The 23,552-nt window shown below is 37.5% G+C and overlaps 1 protein-coding gene and 1 long non-coding RNA gene across 3 annotated transcripts; one reads left to right on the top strand and one right to left on the bottom strand.

Annotated features, from left to right (window-relative positions):
* Positions 1–3,961: 3,961 nt before the first annotated feature.
* LOC145959036 (uncharacterized) lies at positions 3,962–5,778 on the bottom strand. Of its 2 annotated transcripts, none has more exons than XR_014434652.1 (3): positions 5,734–5,778; positions 5,543–5,599; positions 3,962–4,455 (listed from the first exon to the last, which is right to left on the bottom strand). It is a non-coding gene; the product is annotated as an uncharacterized LOC145959036 (long non-coding RNA). The 2 variants fall into 2 exon arrangements; XR_014434651.1 differs by having other exon boundaries at positions 3,962–4,449.
* A 3,963-nt stretch (positions 5,779–9,741) lies between these two features.
* Positions 9,742–12,776, top strand: LOC145958663 (uncharacterized). Its single transcript, XM_083076172.1, has 5 exons — positions 9,742–10,125; positions 10,262–10,879; positions 10,994–11,253; positions 11,644–11,917; positions 12,540–12,776. Exons 1-5 carry the CDS (start codon positions 9,742–9,744, stop codon positions 12,774–12,776), a joined length of 1,773 nt encoding a protein of 590 aa, XP_082932298.1.
* Positions 12,777–23,552: the final 10,776 nt, after the last annotated feature.

The raw sequence follows: 23,552 nt of genomic DNA, 5'->3' as shown, positions 1-23,552 counted from the left end.
TATCTTATTAAATAATTATAAATTTTACACTATTTTCTACTTAATTTCTTATTAAATTAATTTTCATCTATTTTATTTCCTTAATTAATTGTTTCCACTCCGAAACAAAATAAAGTTTTGTGAGAACACAAGAGAAAGTCTTTTTCCTTTAACACTTAAAATAATATTTATTGTGTGTTCTTGGAGCTTGGGATTGAGATAGTAACGTCAGCGTCAGCGACACGTTTGGGTGAGAGATGAATGAAGAGTCGAGCTCTTATTCTGACGCGTGTCCTGCTGCTTCCTCCTTCCCGGAGCTTGAAGTTGGTGCCGCCGCCGCCGTGGATCTGAATTCATCTGCCTCGATGCTTCTGTAATCTGTTTGTATTGTCCCGTTTCTGCAGCTACCTCTCATATCATACTAATATAATATACTTTACACTCCTCGTGTCACCGTTTTGCTTCTGTCAGATAAATAATAGTAATGCACCTTTACCATAATAACATAACAACACTGCACCCACCTTGTTTAATGTTTAAACAACAAATAATCCATTTTAAATTGTGTTTGCATTCATGTTCGTATAATTAATTTTACATTATTGTAATTTTATAAAATTTATTTTCAGATAATATATATGATTTGGTTTAATATACTGAACACTTAATCATACTTTTCATTAGTTTAAATATATTTTTCTCCATCAAATTTAAGATAAATTTCATTTTAACCTTTCAAAATTCAAATTAATCTTTATGATTTTTTTTTCTATCGATATTCTTGTTAAGAAAAATATTATATTAAATTTAATTGATATTATATAATTATTTTAAGTTGGTTAACATGAAAGGTGTTGATTACGTTGTATGGTGAAGATGGCATGATGATGATGATTTTTTATAATGAAAGTTGATATGTTTTATAGAGATATTATGTTGTAAAGTGGTAAGTTGATAAATGATGAAGTTGTATAAGTTGTATGACGTTAAGTTGATTAAGTTGCTAAGTTGTTAGGAATGTAACATTGATACATGCCTTTGCTAGGATACATAAAAACTAGAAGATAATTAAAAGTTGTTTCAAAAATTTAAATATTTCATTGTGTGGATATACGTTGTAGTGTTTCAAGAGTTTGTGGTTGAAACCCTTCAGTAAGTACATTGGCTTCTAAAAGGTAGTTGTTTTAAGTTGTCTTTTCTAGGTTCTATGTAATATCCATATGTGAGCAAAGGTTGAGACATACATGTATAAAGCGACCAATTGAATAAAATACAAAGTCGCGGACTTAGTCCTTAATTGAGTATTGGAAGAAAATAGTATTTGTAGGATAGTCGGTGGGCTAATTCTATAGGTGACTTAGTGTTGCAAGCTAATGTTATGGTAGACTTATACCCAAACTATTATATCCTAACAATAATACTAAACTTCCTATTTTAAGTGACAAAACTTGAGAAACCAATCTAGGTGGTGCTAGCCATAGTCTCTAGTTTTATACTAGACGTTATTTTTCGTTTTAAACCATTCGTTGTGATTTGATAGGGAAAAACCACTTAAATTGTTATCACTATTGTAGGAGATTTCCATAGTTGACATGTGTGACAATGCATTAATTGTATATTGTTATGTGATGACATGTTAAGTTGAAGTAGATGAGTTGTTTTACATTATAAGCTACATGAGTAGTATTGGTGATATGTTGAAGTTGTATGATGAAATTAATGTTGTTATTATGTTGTTCATGTTGATATGGATGTTGTGTTTGTATGATATTTTCATTTCATAAACTTACCTTCTATTTTTCTTGTTGTGGAAGTTGTTATGATCATATATTGGTATATGAGCATGTCAAGATTAATAAGATTTGCTAGATACTTTAGTGGTGACTCATTTTATTAAGTTTACTTAGTACTAATCAGGTCTTGTATAGTCGCTTGATTGACGAGTAGGATTTATTTTGCATACAATTATGTAGTGATCTAAATTATATATGTATGTCATGCATGTATATAACCATAAGAGATTTTTATTTTTAGCAGTTTATTTTCTACCCTATATATATAATTTATATGATTGCCTATATATCTATTGTATGATAATTCTAGGCAAGTTATTGTCTATTTTACTAGGTTGTAACTGAATTATAATAAGTGTAGTAATTTGTTGAATCATTACAAATACAAGTTATAAAATAAAATAAGAATAAAATTGAGTAACTGTGTCATTGACTCATTTTATGACATTTACAAAATTGTTATTAATTTGTATTATTTTTTTAATGCTTTACTTATATATAGATATTTTTTTTTGGGTGAAATAGATTTTATTTTACTCCATATTAGTAAACTTATATTAAAGATTTAAATTTTATAAATTAGACTCAAATAGACTTTCCCTATAAAATAAAATTATTTTCATTTTAATACTCTTAATTTTGGTTATTTTGGTTTTGATCTTCTCACATTTTAATTGTTTTTATTTTAATTCTCTCAAATCTTGATTTCTACAATTTTTTTTTTCTATTTTAATTTCTATAATATTTAAAAAAATTTCATTAAATTTAACAGTTAATTTGTTGATAAAAAAATATATTGTTTTTTATGGACACAAAATTGTAAAAATAATTTTAAAAACAAAAATAAAAACACTATATTTTATAGGTACGACAAAGTTATTTACATTTATAAAAGAGAATTGCTTAAAAGCCAATTACACATTTGGGGATGTGTTAAAAAGTGGATTTAAATTATCTATTTACTTTTCCTCTTTCGCAAAGATTGAACCTAGGGGTGGCAAAACGGGCCAGCCTGACCCGTTTTAGCCTGTCCCGCCCATGGCCTATCAAAAATGGGTCAGGCTGGGCTGGCCCGTCATGAAAAACAGGCTGGAAATGCTGGCCCGCCCCGCTTAAGGATGGGTTGGCGGGTCGGCGAGCCAGCCCGCATACCAAAAAAAAAAAATTGTAAAAAAATGGAAAAAAATTATATCTTATGTTCAAATAAAAAAAATTACTACAAATAAATAAATATAACCATATGAAATTAAAAATTGTATTTTTTTACGTTCTCCTGGTTCCTGTATTTTCTCCCCGTAGGTATTTAATTAATATGAACCATTGTATACAACCATCATGTAACTGCTGGTCCCTGTTATTATTTTTGATACTTTAAATATTCTTTAGATGATTCAAATATCAACCGTATATTTTGGTGGTTTGCTTATAAAGTTTATACTAGTTGTTATAAAATTCTCTCCTTACCTATTGGGCCTGATTTTTTTTATATAAAGCCCATTATTTATATTGAATCCCAATCACGGAATCACCTATGCGGGTTGGCGGGTTATGGACACTACAAGAAAATTGCGAATTAGAGAGGGAAAAATCCCTCGCAAATCCCTCGCAAATCCCTCGCAAAACAGAATAGCGAGGGACTAGCGAGGGATTTGCGAGGGATCGTTCCCTCGCTAAATTCAAGTCGCTAATTAGCGACGGATGCATATCCCTTGCAATTCCCTCGCTAAATTCCTTCGTTTTTCCCTCGCAACTAGCTTCGCTAGTCCGTCGCAAATTTGTGCCGCTAATTCATCCCTATCGCCTCGCCAATGTAGAACCTAAATTCCCTCGCTAATCGCATTTAATATGTCCTTCGCTAATCCCTCGCTAATCCCTCGCAGATATTTCCTTCGCTAATTCCTCGCTAATCCTTCGCAAATGTGTCCTTCGCTAATCCTTCGCTAATCCCTCGCAAATATGTCCTTCGCTAATCCCTCGCTAATCCTTCGCAAATATGTCCTTCGCAAATTCGTCGCTAAACCCTCGCAAATAGGTCCTTCGCAAATCCCTCGCTAATCCCACGCAAATCCATCAAAGCATATGGATTGAGTTCCCTCACGAATACCACGCTAATCCCTCGCTAATATCTTGCGAAACCTTCCTAATTTATCGATATATATACATTATTCTCTCATGAATCCCTGTAGATATGCCACTTAATTCAACTACATAATTTTTTTTCAATTCAACATGATTTAAAATAAAAGTTACATGTAACAATATCTCTTACAAAACCAAATTGTTAAATGTCTTACAAAATCCAACTTGTGCATACTATCTTAAAGAAACCAAAACTAATTAATGTCTTACAAAAAGAAAAGTCAAATAATGAGTCATCCTAAATAGTAATCAACCTAAGCTAGTAAAATCATCATCTCGTCCTTGATCCTCCCTATGTTGGTTGGTTGATGGTGTTGATGGTTGAACTGCCTGAATTTGCCTCATCATCTCTGGTAATTGTGTTTGCAAAAAAGAGGCCAATGCATTATTTATAACTGTATTGACCCGTTCTTCTGTCATAGGCGTAAGATTTTTAGAGGAACCTGCAACCTCTGGATCGATGAAGCTTGGGTAGAGCTACTAGTTCCAAGATCCAAGCTATGTCCCATGCCATGCACTCTTTTCTTCTTGTTTTCACCTGCAACTTTTAACCAAAGATCAGAATCAATTATAGGATGAGATGAAGTGTTTCTCCATATTTTTGTGTCATTGATTCTTCATATGTTTCATACAAATAATAAATAAAAAAAATAAGTGAAATAACAAGAGGTTAAAAAAGTACATAATCAATCTTAAAATATAAAATAACATACAATAAATTTCTTTGCCCTAGTTGAGACAAATTCACCATCAATTTTTTGTGAACCTTTTATTTTGCAAATTCTATTTCCTTTAAATCTTTTTATATCAACTAATTTATGTTGATTCTAAATCAAAGAGTCTCAAGATTGTAAAGTTCAAATATGTTTCTTATATAAAATAAAGATGACATGCTAGTTTCAATTTGTGGTGACACTTTTTTTTTTTTTTTTTGTATCGGTAAAGATTTCAACATCTTTTTAATCTTGTTATGTAAAACACTTTGATTTATCATTTAATTGTTTTTTAAGATAATATCATGTTTTCTCCAATCTCCAAAAATTGCATCCAACAACTATACTTAATAGAAACATTTTTGTTTTCAAAATTGACAATTTAACAATCATTAATTTTCTTTTTATGCTTTTATACTGAGTTTCGATTTTGTAGTAGTGTCAGGAAATCTATAGTTAACATAACTACATGACAATTGATAACAGAGATTAAAACATGAAAGAATTACTCAAATAATAGTGGCACAAATATTTGAACAAATCAATTTATTGATCAAATAAAGTTATAATTTCATTATCTTCATAATAATTGTAATGGAAAAATGATAAATATATATGTATATATAATCAAAAAATTAATCATAATGGAACTTTGTTATGCAAGTGAGTTTATATTTACAAAGAAAAATTAAAAGTGGCAGTGAGTAAATTTCTAAATAAAAAGACCACTAGTTTAGCTCCTGGGCCCGTTTAAAGGGTTTCTTTAATGATAATGTTTAATTAGTCGACAATATGTTAGCTACTTATTATCCCTTGTTAGAATATAATTTACTGCAACAACCAACGTACCATTTTATCAACTAGCAATAGTAACAACAGAGTGAAAGACTGCATTAGAATATGGAAAATGGCACTTACTTTGGAAGCATCAAGAACCATCAGTACTATGTCTGAAGATTTAGCAACAGCAATAACCTGAGAGAATCAGAGAAAATTCAGAAAACAAAAGTCCTGCGCTGTTAATAATAAGGAAGCCATGCTTTCCAAAGCATTCAATGAAAAGAACCAAACATCACATTCTACTCGGGATAGAGAAATTTTAGTTTTACCTGCCTCCCACGTCCCTTGCCTTCAGAAGCACCTTCAATAATTCTAGGAAGATCAAGTAACTGAATCTTAGTATCAATTTAATGTATAATCCTAGGAATACAGGTCAGAGTTGTGAACTAAACTAAAATTAAAACTAAACTTTGCCAGCATTTGAAAATAACACAACGCAAAGTTGACATGAGATTCAAGATTTCTACCAAAACAATAATTACAGAATGCATTACAGAGAGAAATGTAGAAGATCGATTAATATGAGTCTGAATAGAAAACAACGTTATATAACACGAAACAACAAATAATTTATCCCCCTACATATCCTCAAAAAGCTAGAACATACCTTTCAGAAATTGAACAAAAGAAGAATTGTAGAAAAAAGGAACAATCGAGGAAAAGTGAAAACAACATGCTAGGTTATAGGCAGGAACGAATTGATGCAGGAAGTGTTAATTGATTGAAAAACAATCATGCAATGAATAGAAAGGCGTCCAAACAATATGAATCACAGGCACAGACCATAAAACCTAGATTGATTGAAGCGAGTAACGCAATAAGCATAGTAACAAAGAGATAACGAAAAAATGGAGAGAGATTACGATTTGAGCATTGTGCCAAGAGAGGCCTCTGTAAACGTTGACGGAGAAGGTGGCGGTGAGGTAAATGGTGGCGATTCCGAGTGTGGCGGTGAATGCCTTGAAAGCATAATCTCCAACCCTACCTGCTATTCCCATTCTCACCCAACTCCACTAGGTTTTCCGCACCCTCTATTCTATTTTTCTTCTACTTCTATACCCTCAAATATATACTTTTGTAAAAAAAATTGTAGTGCGATTCTTCTCAAACAGATCAATACCTTTGGTATTCTGCATTAGCAATGTTTTCAAATTAGAAATAAGGTATAATATTTATTAATAAAAAAATCTAAAATATTTTTTTAAAGCTTAAGATTATTTTAGTAGTTAAAAATATCCTTTTAAAAAAAGTGTTTCTTCAAAATAAACTATTTCAAATACCAACTAAATAAAATTAGTTTAATTGCTATGTACCAGCACCTAAGAAGATTCACACCAAAATGTCGATAAAAAAATTGATATATACGAGTTTTAAAATATTAGTTAATATAATTTTTTAAACATATTATATTATTAAACATAAATATTTTAAATTTTTTATTTGATAAATTTAAATAATTTTTATCTTTATAAATGAATTTAATTTAAACTATAATTGAAAATAACAATAAGCTAAATAGAAATAATATTGATAAAAATATACAAAAAGATATATTATTATAATTTTAATATCATATTATTTTAAATTACAAAATAATATTAAAAAAGATAAATATAAGAAAAAAAGTATACATAGTAATAAGTTGTTTTTTTAGTTTTAAAAATAATAAAATATTGGTATTTGAAAAAAAATTAAAATACATTAAAAATGAAGTGAAATATTTACTCTATGCAATTAGTTTTGTTTTAAATCTCATGTATTTTATTGAAAAGAAACACACACACACACACACACACACACACACACACACACACATATATATATATATATATATATAGAGAGAGAGAGAGAGAGAGAGAGAGTTATGGAGAGAAGGTAAATTAAATTAAATTTATTAAAAAAGATAGAGTAAAAAAAAACATGTTGAGCAAAAACGTTTTTGAAAAAATCGTGATAAGTGTTTAGAAAAAAAAAACTTCCTTTATATATAATATGATAATTAACAAATATTTTGATAAAATTGATTAATATATATAATTTATGCTTACTTTAATTTTACAAATATTATATATGAAATATAAGTTAAATATTAATTTAGAGTTTTTTAATGTTGATCCTTCCAATTTTTTAAAATTATTTTTAATCCTTATAGGATTATCCTTTCTCAATTCCAATCTTTATAATATTTTTTTTCAAAGTTTAGTCAATATAAGTTTATATTTTTTTCTTTCTAATTTTTAGTTGTTAGTACGAAGTTACATGAACTAGAGTGAAAGAAAATTATAATATATATTTAAAGAACTAAAATTTGAAAAATACATATTTATAAGGATAAAAATTTAAAGAACTATAATTGAGAAAACATGACCTTACAGAGACTAAATTCATATATAAATCAAAATAAGCAAAAATATTTTAAATTATCATAATTAAGAAAACAAAACATATACGCACTAAATTCATATTGTAAACATATAAATTATATTTAAAATTTATGATGATATATATATATATATATATATGTGTGTGTGTGTGTGTGTGTGTATTTTAAAAAATATATATGAGTGAAAATTCAGTTACTTCAAAAGTAACTCTTAAAAGAGTTATTTAATGAATATAATTACGTTATATATTGAATTTTTTATTCAATAAATTAAGTCTAAAAATTTGTATATTTTATCTTTTAATCAATAGTTTTATTTAATCAATAGTTTTATTTAATAGATAATGTTAGATAATATTTAATAATTTTTAAAATTAATATTAGATAATATTTAATAATTTTTAAAATATTTAAAAATATTCAATAATTAAAAAAAATGAAGAGATAACAAATAAGATAATATATATATATATATATATATATGTAAAATAAAAAGAAAAAAATATGAGGAATTTCAAATTCTTACTTTTTTGGGAGAATTTGAAATTCTACTATTTGAAGAAATTTTACAAATACTTGAATTTCAAATTCTACTAGCAACAAAATCTCTTATTTGCGAGGGATTAGCGAAAGACCTTTTCCCTCACTAATTTGCGACGGATTTGCGAGGCATTTGCGAGGGCTATACTTATAACTCATTAGCGAGGGATTTGCGACAAGAAAACTCCCTCGCTAGATGAAAACTTCGTTTTTATATTTTGGCTCATAATTTAGCGAGGGATTTGCGAGGGATTTGCGAGGGCCTAAGTTCCTCGCTAAATAAGCACTAGCTTTAGCGACGGATTTGCGAGGAGATGAAGGTTGGTCGCAAAATAATCCTATTTAGCGAGGGAATTTAGCGAGGGATATAAATCCAAGCTATTGCCTCGCTAATTAGCGAGGGATTAGAGAGGAACTGTATTCCTCGCCAGTCCCTCGCTAATTAGCGAGGAAATAGCTTGGATTTATATCCCTCGCTAAATTTCCTCGCTAATCCGCGAAATTCTTGTAGTGGGAGATCTCCTAGGTGTATGCGTGACGATGCATTAAATGATTGATATGCATTGATATCTGTCATGAGATGCATTTATTGCATGATTGTTAATATGATGAAGTGTGTGGTGTTTGGTTTCATGATTGGTGGATTGTATTTTATCCATGAGTAGTATTGGATAGAGTGTATGGTGTGACTCTATGAATATGATTGATAGTTGGATGATTGTGTGGTATAGATTATTGTTCTGTACTTGGATGATTGATTTTTGAACTCTAGCTTACCCTTCTGTTTCCATGTGGTGGGATTGTAATGATCATACTTGGTATGGGAGCAGGTCAGGGATAGATTGGAGTTGAGGTGACCGCTGCGAGACGGGGAGTTTGATCCTCGTGTTAGAGTTATCATTCTGGGTAACGATTTTGTTTGTGCTTGACCGACATTAGGAAATATTATTTTTTGGGATGATTGTACATATATGGTGTTCTATTTTGTATACAAAAACTTAGTTATTTTTATTCTTACCTATCCTTGTATGTATGAGTTATCCAGCTTAATATTCCTTTTAGTTTGCTAATAGTAGTGCGATTCCACTAAGTGTAGAGACCATGGCGGGTCGTTACACTTTTATGGTATCAGAGTCGGTCGAGTCTTTTGGATACTCTATGGGGAGTGATCCTTCTAGATTTCTATTGTGTCATATCTCTGATATGTGTTAGTTTTGGTGATATATGGTGGTATAGTGTTACTAAAAAATGTTTTGGATTTTTTAGTATGGTGAGGCCTCAGTATGATCAGATCGCTAGGGCCGTGGAGATGATGGCCATGGCGATGCAGCAGCAGAGTGCTCACTTTGCTCAGATGAAGGCGGGTAGAGCTGGGGCTAAGGCAGCTAGACCGGTGGTCTCTCAAGATAGGAGAGATTTAGCAGAGTTCAGGGGATGTCAGCCTCCTCAATTTAAGGGAGATTCAGATCCTGATGTGGCAGATCAGTGGTTGAGCGAGATGGAGAAGATCTTCAGTGTTCTGGGGTCTTCTAAGGATAGGAAGTTGGCCTATGCAATTTACATGCTGGTAGGCGAGGCTGAGTACTGGTGGAGAGGCACCAGGCAGATGAAGGAGCGTAGAGGTGTGGTTGTAGATTGGGATTGCTTCAGGAGAGTTTTCTTGGAGAAGTATTTCCCGGACAGCATTAGACACGTTAAGGATGCGGAGTTCATGAGACTATATCAGGGGAGCTTGTCTGTTTCTAAGGGTCTTCTACTCTCAGGCCATATCTGAGGCTTGGAGATGTTGGAAGTTTGCAGAAGGGTTGAGGCATGAGCTGAAGAGGGTCATAGTCCCTATGTCCATAGTGGAGTTTCTTGCCTTGGTTGAGAAGGCAAAGACTGTTGAGAGATTGGAGGGTGGTGGTAGCAGGGACAAGGCTGCTAGAGTTCAGGAGGGATCATCTAGATCTAGGAGAGGAGGCCAGCAGAGGGGATCCTATGACAGGCCTGTTCAGTCTCAGAGGGGTGCTGTCAGTAGGGGAACTTGTCTTGCTACTCCTCAGAGTGGAGCACCATCAGTGCGATGCTACAAATGTGGAAGAGCACATGTGGTTAGAGGTTGTTCCCATCCGAGGAATGTTTGTTTCAGATGTGGTAGGCCAGGCCACCTTTCCAGAGATTGTCAGATGCCATCGACTCCATCTGGGAGTGCTCCGAGACCACCTAGGCCTACAGCTACGAGGAGAGTTTTCTCTTTATCAGGTGTAGAGGCTTCCACTTCATCAGATTTGGTGAAGGGGAAGGGTAAGACAACAGGTGAGAATGTTTTGTTCTTGTTTGATTCTGGTGCCACGCATTCTTTTATCTCTATTGATTGTGTGAGGAGAGTGGGTTTATCGATATCTGTATTGCATGTTGATTTGTCTATGTATACTCCGGGTTTAGTTTCTGTGGTAACGTTGGAGATGTGTGTGAGATGCCCTACAGAGGTGTTTGGTAAGAGGTTCCGAGTGAACCTGATTGTGTTGACCATGGTGGATATCGACATAATCTTAGGGATGAATTGGTTATCTGCCCATCACATCCTTATAGATTGTGCTTGAAGAGAGTTGGTATTTCCTCAGTTAGAGGATGAGGTGTTGGTATCAACGAGTCAGGCTGAGCAGTTGATGAGGGATGGATCTGAGTGCTTCATGTTGTTTTCCACTTTGAGTATTGATACAAAGAGGGCCATCACTGAGATTGAGATTCTCAGTGAGTTTCCTGAGGTGTTCCCAGATGATGTGTCAGGATTGCCACCTATACATAATGTTGAGTTCAGTATTGATCTAGTACCAGGTGCAAGATCGGTATCAGTGGCTCCTTATAGGATAGCTCGAGCTGAGTTGGTAGAGCTGAAGAAATAAATTGAGGATTTGTTGGAGAAACAGATGGTGAGGCCCAATGTTTCTCCTTGGGGTGCTCCGGTATTGTTAGTGAAGAAGAAGGATGGTAGGGTCCGTTTGTGTGTTGATTATCGATAACTAAATAAGTTGACGATAAAGAATAAGTATCCACTTCTGAGGATTGATGATTTGATGGATTAGTTGAGGGGAGCTTCGGTATTTTTAAAGATTGATTTGAGATCCAGATACCATCAGATCAGGGTAAAGGAAAGTGACATACCAAAGACTGCTTTCAGGACTAGGTATGGTCACTATGAGTATGTAGTGATGCCTTTTGGTGTCACTAATGCTCTGGTAGTGTTCATGGATTACATGAACATGATTTTCAGGTCATTCTTGGACAAATTTGTGGTGGTCTTCATTGATGATATTTTGGTGTATTCTAGATCTTTGGAGGACCATCGTGAGCATCTAAGGTTGGTTTTGGAGGTGCTGAGGGAGAGACAGTTGTATGCCAAGTTGTCCAAGTGTGAGTTTGGATTGTCCGAGGTGAGGTTTTTGGGGCATGTGATATTGACAGAGGGGATTGTAGTGGATCCAGTCAAGGTGGAGGCTATGATTCGGTGGGAGCGTCCGAGGACTGCTACAGAGATTAGGAGTTTTGTTGGGTTAGCGGGTTATTATCAGAGATTCATAGAGGGTTTCTCTCAAATATAATGCCTTTGACTTAACTGACTCGGAAGGATCAGCCTTTTGTGTGGACGAATGCTTGTGAGTAGAGTTTTCAGGAGTTGAGGATTTTGATGTGTTTTGTGATGCTTCTCACCAGGGATTGGGTTGTGTGTTGATGCAGGGAGGGAGAGTAGTGGCATATGCTTCAAGGCAACTTAAAACCCATGAGAAGAATTATCCTACTCATGATTTGGAGCTTGTAGCTGTGGTGTTTGCCTTGAAGTCGTGGAGGCACTATCTGTATAGTGCGAGATTCAGTGTATTCAGTGATCATAAGAGTTTGAAGTACCTTGTTGATCAGAAAGAGTTGAATATGAGGTAGAGGAGGTGGATGGAATTCCTAAAGGACTTTGATTTCCAGTTGATGTATCATCTTGGGAAGGCGAATGTGGTAGTAGATACATTGAGTAGGAAATCCATTCATATGTCAACTATGATGATTAGGGAGTTGGAGTTGATTGAGCAGTTCAGAGATTTGAGACCAGAGGTGGAGGTTGTTTAGGATCACATTAGTTGTGGTATGATCACCATAACTAATGAGTTCTTGAGACAGGTGAGAACTAAGCAATTACAGGATCTAGAGTTGTTGAGGATTTTGGGATTGCTTGGTATCGAGACGACAGCTGGTTTTGAGTGTGGGGTTGAAGGGATTATGAGATTCAGAGGTCAGATTTGTTTACCTCAAGATTCAGAATTGAGGAGAGTTGTTCTGGAAGAGGGACACATGAATCGTCTTAGCATACATCCCGGTATGACTAAGATGTATCAAGACATCAAGAAAAGTTTCTAGTAGCCTGGTATGAAGAGGGAGATAGCAAAATTTGTGGCAGCTTGTCTAACTTGTCAAAAAGCGAAGATTGAGCATCAGAGGCCCGGAGGGGTTTTGCAGTTGATAGAGATTCCTGAGTGGAAGTGGGATAGTGTCACTAAGAACTTTGTGGTTGGGTTGCCTAGGACAGCTAGGAATAGTGACTATTTGGGTGATTGTTGATAGGTTGACAAAGTGTGCACACTTTCTTCCTGTCAACAAGAGGTGGTCCTTGGTGTAGACCCCTAAAATTGTCCGGGTCGGAAATAAAGCTTGAAGACTCTCGAAGACTGAAGGAAGATCAGCCAGAAGGACTCCTGGAAGGCCCTAGGAGGGTTCTCTGTAGGTCTAGAGGTCTTAGAATAGCTCAAAATAAGGAAGTGGAGGGAATGAAGCCCAATACGGCCGTACTGAACTTAATACGGTCGTATTGAAGCTTCAATACGGCCGCAGTGAACTCAATCCGGCGTATTGAAGTTTCTGAAACTTCAATACGGCCGTACTGAAATCAATACGGCCGTATTGAAGCTTCAATACAGCCGTATTGAACTCAATACGGCCGTATTGAAATTTCTGAACTTCAATACGGCCGTATTGAACTCAATACGGCTGTATTGAAGTTCAAAAATTTCAATACGGCCGTATTGCTTCTGTAGGCCGTATTGCGCCTATTCCCTATAAATATGACGTCAATTGGACGTCATTACACACTTTCACACTCAGTTTTGACTCCCTCCTTGAGTATTCTGGGGTTTTTGAGCAGTGTTCTGCCCTAGAAATCTCTCTGGGAGTCGATCCGACGAAGTTCCGGAATTCCGAGCACTTAGCTTGGAGATTCGAACCTAGTCGAAGGGAAATCCTCCGGATTTCCATAGTCAAAAGTTTTTAGGAAGGAGCGAGCGAGCTTGTAGAGCGAGGGAACGCCAAAAAGCTTCCCAGTCTTACTCAATATATAAAAGCACGCTTCAAGAGGTTTCTTCTTAAATCCTTCCTTTTACTGCTTTCTGTGTGCATATTTAAACTATCACCATGTAGATAGTTAATTTATAATCGCTTATAATAAATAGGGGTAATTTAGTAATTTTACGCTATTATTTTAGAAATAATCTGTCATAGGGAACCCGAAAGGGGCGCTGTGGGGTGCTAACACCTTCCCCACGCGTAACCGACTCCCTTACCCAACTCTGGTTGTAATGGCCAAAGTTGATTTGTAAAATCAATTGCCTTATCCCTTTTTCCAATGTTTTGAGTAAAACATTGGTGGCGACTCCACGAACCCCTCCTTTTTGCGAAAACCACTAATCCATAGAGGGTCCCGCTTGGGATTAATATGGATTGGTGAATCATTTAATAAAATTGCTCGTTTGACAAGGTCTCAGTTTGAGAATACGTCATTCTAGCAATCCATATTTTTAAACAATTAAACGAGTCCAACCATCCTTCGCGAATGCCGAAAGCCCGTTCGGGCCGGGTGGCGACAGATGGCGACTCCACTGGGGAAGCCTTGAGAGTCAGTCCCATTTAGTGACAGATTATTTTTAACAAATAATAGTTAAAATTACTTTATTACCCCTCACTTGTATGATAATATGTTTTATATATTTGGCTTTAAATAACTGTTGTTTGTTTAATTTTCCGCAATTGTTTGAAATAAATTGCACACAAACCTTTGCACACAACAGTTCCCTCTATACCCGGGGGCATGAGTGGTAATCCATAGGGAGTAGATGTTAGTACGGCCGGTTGATGGGTTTATAGGAGCCTATGAGACCGTTGTCGGAAAACATCACTCAAGGTGATAACCATGAACTTGAGTCCGACGGTGCGTTGGAGCTTTCCATCGACCTACGATGAGAGGAATTGGGTCCCTATAATGGGGGCACCTTGGGGGCCTTTGACCAAGTGAGAACAGTTAGATCCTCCTTGAATATGCACTTTTCTGCAGGAGACCCCTACCTCGTGATTCGCTCGTGACTGTTCGTGGATGAGTGAATTGTTTGTGCATTCGTTATGTGACATTGTTTGTGCATTAATAAATAACCTCGTGATAAGGTCTAAAGAATAATCCCCATGCATGAAAAAACCATGACATGAGAGGAAAGACCAACGTGTGAAAATATAATAAAAGTAAGGAGCATAGGCATCATTATCAATAAAACCTCATGCATCCTCATCATCATTTATAGGTTCACTAATACCCTCTCGATGTGAGTGAAAGAGACCCATGACTATTGAGATTCTCCGTTGTGGAGAGATAATAGCCTAGGGAGGATGATAAACTTTCATCTTAAAAAGGCAGCGCCTCAAAGATGAAAGATTATCAAGCTCACATCAAGAGTGTATTCATATCATAAATAAGCTAATTAGAATAAACATTCATTCTAGAAAGTGGCTGGTCATCTCTCTGTCCTCACACGCGCGCAGAAAATCAAAAAGATGGAAGCGCTGGGGGAGCAAAATAAGAAGCTCACAACCGAGCTCTCTCAGCTCAACAAGAAAATGGACGCGTTGGAGGAACGAAATAAGGAGCTTACAGCCGAGCTCTCACAGCTCAAAGAGCAAATGGCGCAAATGATGGAACTCATGCGTCACCACAACATACAAGGGGCTGAGCACAGTGACCATGAGTCCCATCATGTTGGAGGAAGAGTGGAACAAGAGCTGAAAAGCGGGAAGCTAGTTAAACCTTCCCAATCATTTAAAGCTAAGAAGACCTTTGGGAAGAAGAGGGAAGGAGGAGTCAATGCTATAACCATTTCCTCATCTTCTTCCACTTCGAAGTCAGGAAAGTCGCAATTCAACCCTGTGAAGAAGTTTGATAAACTTCCGACCACATATAGCGACCTCCTGCCGAAGCTATTGGAAGCACGTCTTCTAGCTTACGTTCCACTAAAGAAGATTGATCCACCTTATCCCGAGTGGTACAAACCACAAGATAAATGCCTATACCACTCGGGGGCATCGGGGCATTCAACGGAGAACTGTAGAGCTCTCAAATACAAGGTCCAAAACCTTATTGATGCTGGGTGGGTCACCTTCGATTCGACAACGCCCGACGTGAGCAAGAATCCTCTACCAAAGCAGGAGTAGAGAATGGCAAGCCACAATAGGGCCCCTTCATATTTTTCTTCTCTTTTAGGGACTCATGATCAGTACCCGAGATCATGAGAACCTTTTCATGTAAATAAGGGTTTTTGTACATTTTACATATATCAATAAAGAGGCATTTCACACATCACTCTCTCTTTTGTTCTTTTCTCTCTTTCCTCATCAATATTAATAAATTCTAAACCTAAACAGAACCAATAAAATAATTGTGTCTGTAATTGTTCGCTCTGACCGGGATCCGAAGGTGAAAGGGTTGAGTTGGACAGTGATGAGGAGACCATTTCTCCGGATCTGCAAAGATTGCTAGATCAAGAAGCTCGAGACCGTGAATTTGGGGCATGGTCGAAAGATAAAAGAGGCTAACATTGGGACCCATATCAGTGATAAAATAAGGACACATGTTTCCACTATGATTATAATAAAATCATTCTTGCTTCTTTTCTTGCTTATAATAAAATTCTAAACCACATCATTTTTAACCCTGTTTGAATAAACACGAATGAGGTTAAAATCATCTTAATAATAATAAACCCACATCATTTTCATGTGGAAGTGTGTGTGACAACTTGGAGCACCTTCCCTTGGCCTCGATAAGTGCCATCATGGGTAAAAAGAAATCTTTCAAAAATAAGAGAAGCTCGGCAGGAAACCCAAAAAGGGGACTGCGCAAAAATAAGAGCAAAAGACCCGCTAGGAATCCCACGAAAGGGTGACCTAGGCAAAAGTTAGGGTTACAAAAATAAACAAAAACAAAGGTCCGCTAAAACACCACAAAAGGGTGTTTTAGGCAAAAATAAGGACGATCAAAAAACAAAAGAAATTCATGATGGTACCACGAGCCGAATTCAAGAAAGGTTCAAGGGAAGCTATCCAAGTTGTCGAATCACAACACGACTTTTTAACTTCATAAGTGTTTAATCAAACAAGCCTAAACACATAAGCCTACCTTGGCCACCCATTCTTACAAAAACTATTTTGAAAAATAAATCCCCTCTAAAACACAAACTTCAGAATAAAAAATATTTTTCCCTTCTTTTCTCTCTTGTCCCAAAAGATTTTAGAATAATCTAGTGGAAGCATGGAGAAATAAATCATCACTGATAATGGATCTAATCTGAACAACAAAATGGTGGAAAAACTGTGCCAAGAGTTCAAGATCCAACACCGCAACTCTTCCCCATATCGGCCAAAGATGAATGGGGCAGTCGAGGCAACCAAAAAGAACATCAAGAAAATAGTGCAAAAGATGGTTGTCTCATTTAAAGACTGACACGAGATATTACCCTTTGCTCTTCATGGTTATAGGACTTCAGGAGGCAGTTCTACCCGTCGAAGTCGAAAAACCTTATATAAGGGTGATCATGGAAGCAAAACTTTCCGAGGCAGAAAGGGTTCAAAGCCGATACGACCGGTTGAACCTTATCCAAGAGAAACGGCTGAACGCCATATGCCATGGTCAAGCCTATCAAAGGAAGATCAAAAAGGCTCTTGACAAGAAAGTCCACCCTCGAGTCTACCATGAGGGAGAGTTGGTAATGAAGAAATTACTACCAACTCAAAAGGACAAAATCGGAAAGTGTGCCCCAAATCACGGAGGACCATAAGTGATAAAACGAGTCTTCTCAGCAGGAGCATTAATCCTCACAGACACGGATGGAGAAGAACTTCGATACTTAGTCAACACTGACGTGGTAAAGAAGTACTATGCTTGAAGACGTTGCTTGCATAGGCCCGCTAGGATAAAAACCCAAAAAGGGCGTCCTAGGCAAAAGTTAGGGCAAAATAAAAAGCCTGCCAGTACAAGGGTACTAGGCAAAACAAAGGCAAATTTACCCCGTTAGGATACGTCCTAAGCAAAAGTTAGGGGCAAAAGAATAAGATATAAAAACAAAAGCAAGCAACGATCACTTGAACCGAAAACCGAAAGGCAGTTCAAGTGATAATTTTCTAGAAGCAAGCGTCTTGCAGCATCTACACTCCTGACTCAGGCATCTCACCCGAAGCGATTAAGGGAACGGGAAGAGCGACAATTACAGATATAATTGTTTAAGCCAAAAATGTATAGCCTACCTTGGCCAGCCATTCTTCAGAAATTTCCTTCTGTATATCTTTCTGTAAAAAACACTTGTGAATATCAATAAAAATATCCATTTGTTTCTTTTCTTTCTTGACCATGTGATTATGCCTCTGAATTGGTTTTTCATAAAAATTGTACGAAATTCCATTATTAATCGGTCAATAAAAGAAAATTGGAGGGGTTCCTGTAAAATCCATAATCTCCTGCATAAAGGCTCACAAAAATAACCCCTCGCGTCAATGACAGAAAGTCCTCCAAGAAGAAGAGGATAGGGAGAGCCACTCACTTTTCTAAATAAATGAACAAAAATAAAAAATTGTATTGCATTTGTGCATCACACACACATTAGTTGCACATTCAAAGACCTTATCATGAGGCAACCGCATAAAATAGAAAAATAGAAAATTGCTTGTGTATGACAGCAGCAAGCAAAATACAAAGATTCAGAAAATCAACAGCATCATAATAACTGAGCCTGGAGAGGCTTGCCGAAAGAATACTCTCAAAATAACTGAGCCTGGAGAGGCTCGCCGAAATAATACTCTCAGAATAATTGAGCCTGGAGAGGCTTGCCGAAATAATACTCGTACAGAATAATTGAGCCTGGAGAGGCTTGCCGAAACAATACTCCCACAGAATAATTGAGCCTGGAGAGGCTTGCCGAAATAATACTCCTTCAGAATAACTGAGCCTGGAGAGGCTCGCCGAAATAATACTCTCTCATAATAACTGAATTTAATTTCTTTAGCACTTTTAATTTCTGTACAGCAAAAGCCAAAAACATAAAAAAGGCAAAATACAGAAAAAGCCAAATCAGAAGAAAAGGCAAAATACAGAAAAAGCCGAAAATGAAAAAAGGCAAGGATATAGAAAATCCAACAAACAGTTTGTACAGAATAACTAAGCCTGGAGAGGCTTACCAAAATAATACTCCACATCCTCCACAGTATGCAGAATAACTGAGCCTGGAGAGGCTCGCAGAAATAATACTCCCCAGAGGGAACCTCAGCTCAAGCTCACGGGAAAATCCCCAGCGAGAGCTATCAAAGCAAGATCGACGCAATCCCCAATGGAAGTGCGATCATCCAAACAGTATATACAAGTCAAAGGACTAAAACTTCCTCAGTGGAAGATAGCTCTCCAACTCAAGCGTTGAGTGAGGCTAAGCCTGCAGAGGCTTCCTAAATAATACTCTGGGTTACATAAGATCCCTAAATCCCCAGTCGCCTACTCAAAGGCACCCCTTCAAGAAAAATCACAAAAAGATCAATAACCATTCCCCAAGAGGAATCCGGCTCTTAGCCAAACATCGAACGTCAAGCCGATACGCCTAACAGAAGAGGCTAATCAAAATCAACGACGAAATCCCCCAGCGGATAACAGCCTACACAGAGGCAAAAAATCAGAAAATCAAAAAGAGATACCCGAATAAGGATGAACCGGGATACTCCACCAACGTCAAAGGACGTCAGCCAAACATAAGGCGTCGCTCAACTCAGAGAGAAAGAGCATCTGTGTCTACACCCCAAGGAGTCAGAAATTCCCCATGGGTACCAACAATGCAATGCAAGTTGGGGCACAGGAACCTGTGAATGACTGCACATCCCCTAGACGGATCCCTGCGTTATCCAGCCCTCAGTGGCACAAAATCAGAAAAAACCGTCGAAGCAGCATCGTGGACTGTGGAGACAAAATCATCTCAAAGCCTAAAAGGCAATACTCAGCTACCCAGTTGTCGAGAGCACCGAGGTATGCACAAGTCTGGAGAGACGGTACTCAAACGAAGTCTGGAGAGACAGTACTCAAACAAAGTCTGGAGAGACGATACTCAAACGAAGTCTGGAGAGACAGTACTCGAACAAAGTCTGGAGAGACGGTACTCAAACAAGGTCTGGAGAGACGGTACTCAAACGAAGTCTGGAGAGACAGTACTCAAACAAAGTCTGGAGAGACGATACTCAAACGAAGTCTGGAGAGACAGTACTCGAACAAAGTCTGGAGAGACGGTACTCAAACAAGGTCTGGAGAGACGGTACTCAAACAAGGTCTGGAGAGACGGTACTCAAACAGAGTCTGGAGAGACAGTACTCAAACAAGGTCTGGAGAGACAATACTCAAACAAGGTCTGGAGAGACAATACTCAAACGAGGTCTGGAGAGACAATACTCAAACAAGGTCTGGAGAGACGGTACTCAAACAAAGTCTGGAGAGACGGTACTCAAACAAGGTCTGGAGAGACGGTACTCAAACAAAGTCTGGAGAGACGGTACTCAAACAAGGTCTGGAGAGACGGTACTCAAGGTCTGGAGAGACAGTACTCAAGGTCTGGAGAGACAGTACTCAAGGTCTGGAGAGACAATACTCAAGGACTGGAGAGACAATACTCAGCCATCAGCGTCGTCAAAGGCACGTTGGTGTTAAACTTAGCTACCGAGGTTGTCAGAAGCGCCGAGGTATGCAATAACCTGGAGAGGCTACTCAACAATTTTCCCACCTGAAGACACTACAAGTCGGAAGGATGGCACATCACCCGGACAATTGGGTCAACTCCTTTACTTGTCAGCCGGTACACCAAAAGACCGTTTGACTAAGTAAAGGGGGGGCAGCTGTAGACCCCTAAAATTGTCCGGGTCGGAAATAAAGCTTGAAGACTCTCGAAGACTGAAGGAAGATCAGCCAGAAGGACTCCTGGAAGGCCCTAGGAGGGTTCTCTGTAGGTCTAGAGGTCTTAGAATAGCTCAAAATAAGGAAGTGGAGGGAATGAAGCCCAATACGGCCGTACTGAACTTAATACGGTCGTATTGAAGCTTCAATACGGCCGCAGTGAACTCAATACGGCGTATTGAAGTTTCTGAAACTTCAATACGGCCGTACTGAAATCAATACGGCCGTATTGAAGCTTCAATACAGCCGTATTGAACTCAATACGGCCGTATTGAAATTTCTGAACTTCAATACGGCCGTATTGAACTCAATACGGCTGTATTGAAGTTCAAAAATTTCAATACGGCCGTATTGCTTCTGTAGGCCGTATTGCGCCTATTCCCTATAAATATGACGTCAATTGGACGTCATTACACACTTTCACACTCAGTTTTGACTCCCTCCTTGAGTATTCTGGGGTTTTTGAGCAGTGTTCTGCCCTAGAAATCTCTCTGGGAGTCGATCCGACGAAGTTCCGGAATTCCGAGCACTTAGCTTGGAGATTCGAACCTAGTCGAAGGGAAATCCTCCGGATTTCCATAGTCAAAAGTTTTTAGGAAGGAGCGAGCGAGCTTGTAGAGCGAGGGAACGCCAAAAAGCTTCCCAGTCTTACTCAATATATAAAAGCACGCTTCAAGAGGTTTCTTCTTAAATCCTTCCTTTTACTGCTTTCTGTGTGCATATTTAAACTATCACCATGTAGATAGTTAATTTATAATCGCTTATAATAAATAGGGGTAATTTAGTAATTTTACGCTATTATATTAGAAATAATCTGTCATAGGGAACCCGAAAGGGGCGCTGTGGGGTGCTAACACCTTCCCCACGCGTAACCGACTCCCTTACCCAACTCTGGTTGTAATGGCCAAAGTTGATTTGTAAAATCAATTGCCTTATCCCTTTTTCCAATGTTTTGAGTAAAACATTGGTGGCGACTCCACGAACCCCTCCTTTTTGCGAAAACCACTAATCCATAGAGGGTCCCGCTTGGGATTAATATGGATTGGTGAATCATTTAATAAAATTGCTCGTTTGACAAGGTCTCAGTTTGAGAATACGTCATTCTAGCAATCCATATTTTTAAACAATTAAACGAGTCCAACCATCCTTCGCGAATGCCGAAAGCCCGTTCGGGCCGGTGGCGACACTTGGAGAGGCTTGCACAGTTGTATATCAGAGAGATAGGATGATTGCATGGAGTGCCTTCTAGTATTATTTATAACAGAGATCCAAGGTTTACTTCTAGGTTTTGGCAGAATCTACATCAGGCGCTGGGGACGAGGTTGAGGTTAAGCTCCGCTTATCATCCATAGACAGATGGTTAGTCAAAGAGGACAATTCAGTCACTGGAAGATCTCCTGAGAGCTTGTGTGTTGGATCATCTGGGTAGCTGGGAGGAGGTGTTACCATTGGTAGAGTTTACCTACAATAACAGTTATCACTCGAGTATTGGCATGGCGCCTTTTGAGGCTTTGTATGGCAGGAGGTGTAGGACTCCATTATGTTGGTATCAGGAGGGTGAGTCAGTAGTGGTTGGTCTAGAGTTAGTTCTTCAGACTACTGAGATGGTGAGACAAATTCAGGAGAGGTTGAGGGCTACCTAGAGTCAGCAAAAGTCTTATGCTGATAGGAGGAGGAAACCTCTAGAGTTTGAAGGGGGAGAACACGTGTTTCTCAGGGTGACACCCACTACTTGTGTGGGAAGGGCAATAATGGCTAAGAAGCTCACTCCGAGGTTCATTGGTCCTTACCAGATCCTTCGTCGTGTAAGTCCGGTAGCTTATCGGTTGGCGTTGCCTCCAGTTTTATCCAACCTGCATGATGTGTCTCATGTTTCACAATTGAGGAAGTACATCAGAGACCCGAGTCACGTGGTAGAGATGGATGAGGTGCAAGTTAGAGAAAACTTGACCTATGAGAAAAGATCGGTAGTTGTGGTTGATCATAAGTTGAAGGAGCTTCGTGGTAAATCCATCAGCTTGGTGAAGATTCTTTGGGATGCAGCTACTGGTGAGACAACCTGGGAAGTAGAGAGTCAGTTCAAGGAACAGTATCCATTCCTCTTTTTAGACTAGAAAGCTTGCTTTGGGTGGATTGAAGTTTTGGGTTGAGCTTTGGAAGGAAATTCTATTTCTCCTTAGTTCTTGGCCATTTTGAGCCAATTTTCAGGTAAGGGAAGCTAGAATGTTTGTTGTTTAGGTTGCATGTGAGTTTAGAAACTCAATTGATGCATGAAAGTCGAGGATCCATGGTTGGATTAGAGAATTTGCTCATTTTTTTGGGGTTTTGGGAAAAATGGGGTTTTTGGTGATTTTGATGCATCGGATGGGTGCATGTGAGATTTAAGTTTATTTTTGAGCTATGTGGAGCCTATGCATGTTGTTTTGTGTTTGCATGTGGCTGGATTTGTTGGTTTGGATGAGAGTTTTAGAACTCTCTGACTGGGATTAGGCCGGGTGCAGGTTGAGTGCGCTGGGCGTGGAAGAGCTTATGGGTCTCGGGTTGGATGTTAGGCTGGGCGTGATTTGGTTACGCTGGGCGTGAGTGTCTTTGATGTTTTTGGATTGAAATTGATGCTTATGCATGTTTAAAGTTGAAGTTTTAGATCATGTATGTATGATATATGATGTATGGTGAGGTGTGATTCATATGTATGCTTGGTAATGATATATATTAATGTTTAAATATGATATGACATGTGTATATGTTCATATGTGTATGATTGTTGATCATGATGGTGGGTAGACCATGTATGATGTATGATGCATTATTGCATGTGATGTCTTATGGCATGTGTATGATTGTTGATCATGATGGTGAGCAGACCATGTATGATGTGTGATGCATAATTGCATGTGATGCCTTATGGC

This window comes from Cajanus cajan, chromosome 6 (genome assembly GCF_000230855.2).
Source record: "Cajanus cajan strain Asha chromosome 6, NIPB_CcT2T_4, whole genome shotgun sequence".
NCBI lineage: Eukaryota > Viridiplantae > Streptophyta > Magnoliopsida > Fabales > Fabaceae > Cajanus > Cajanus cajan.
This window is presented reverse-complemented; position numbering and strand designations above follow the sequence as displayed.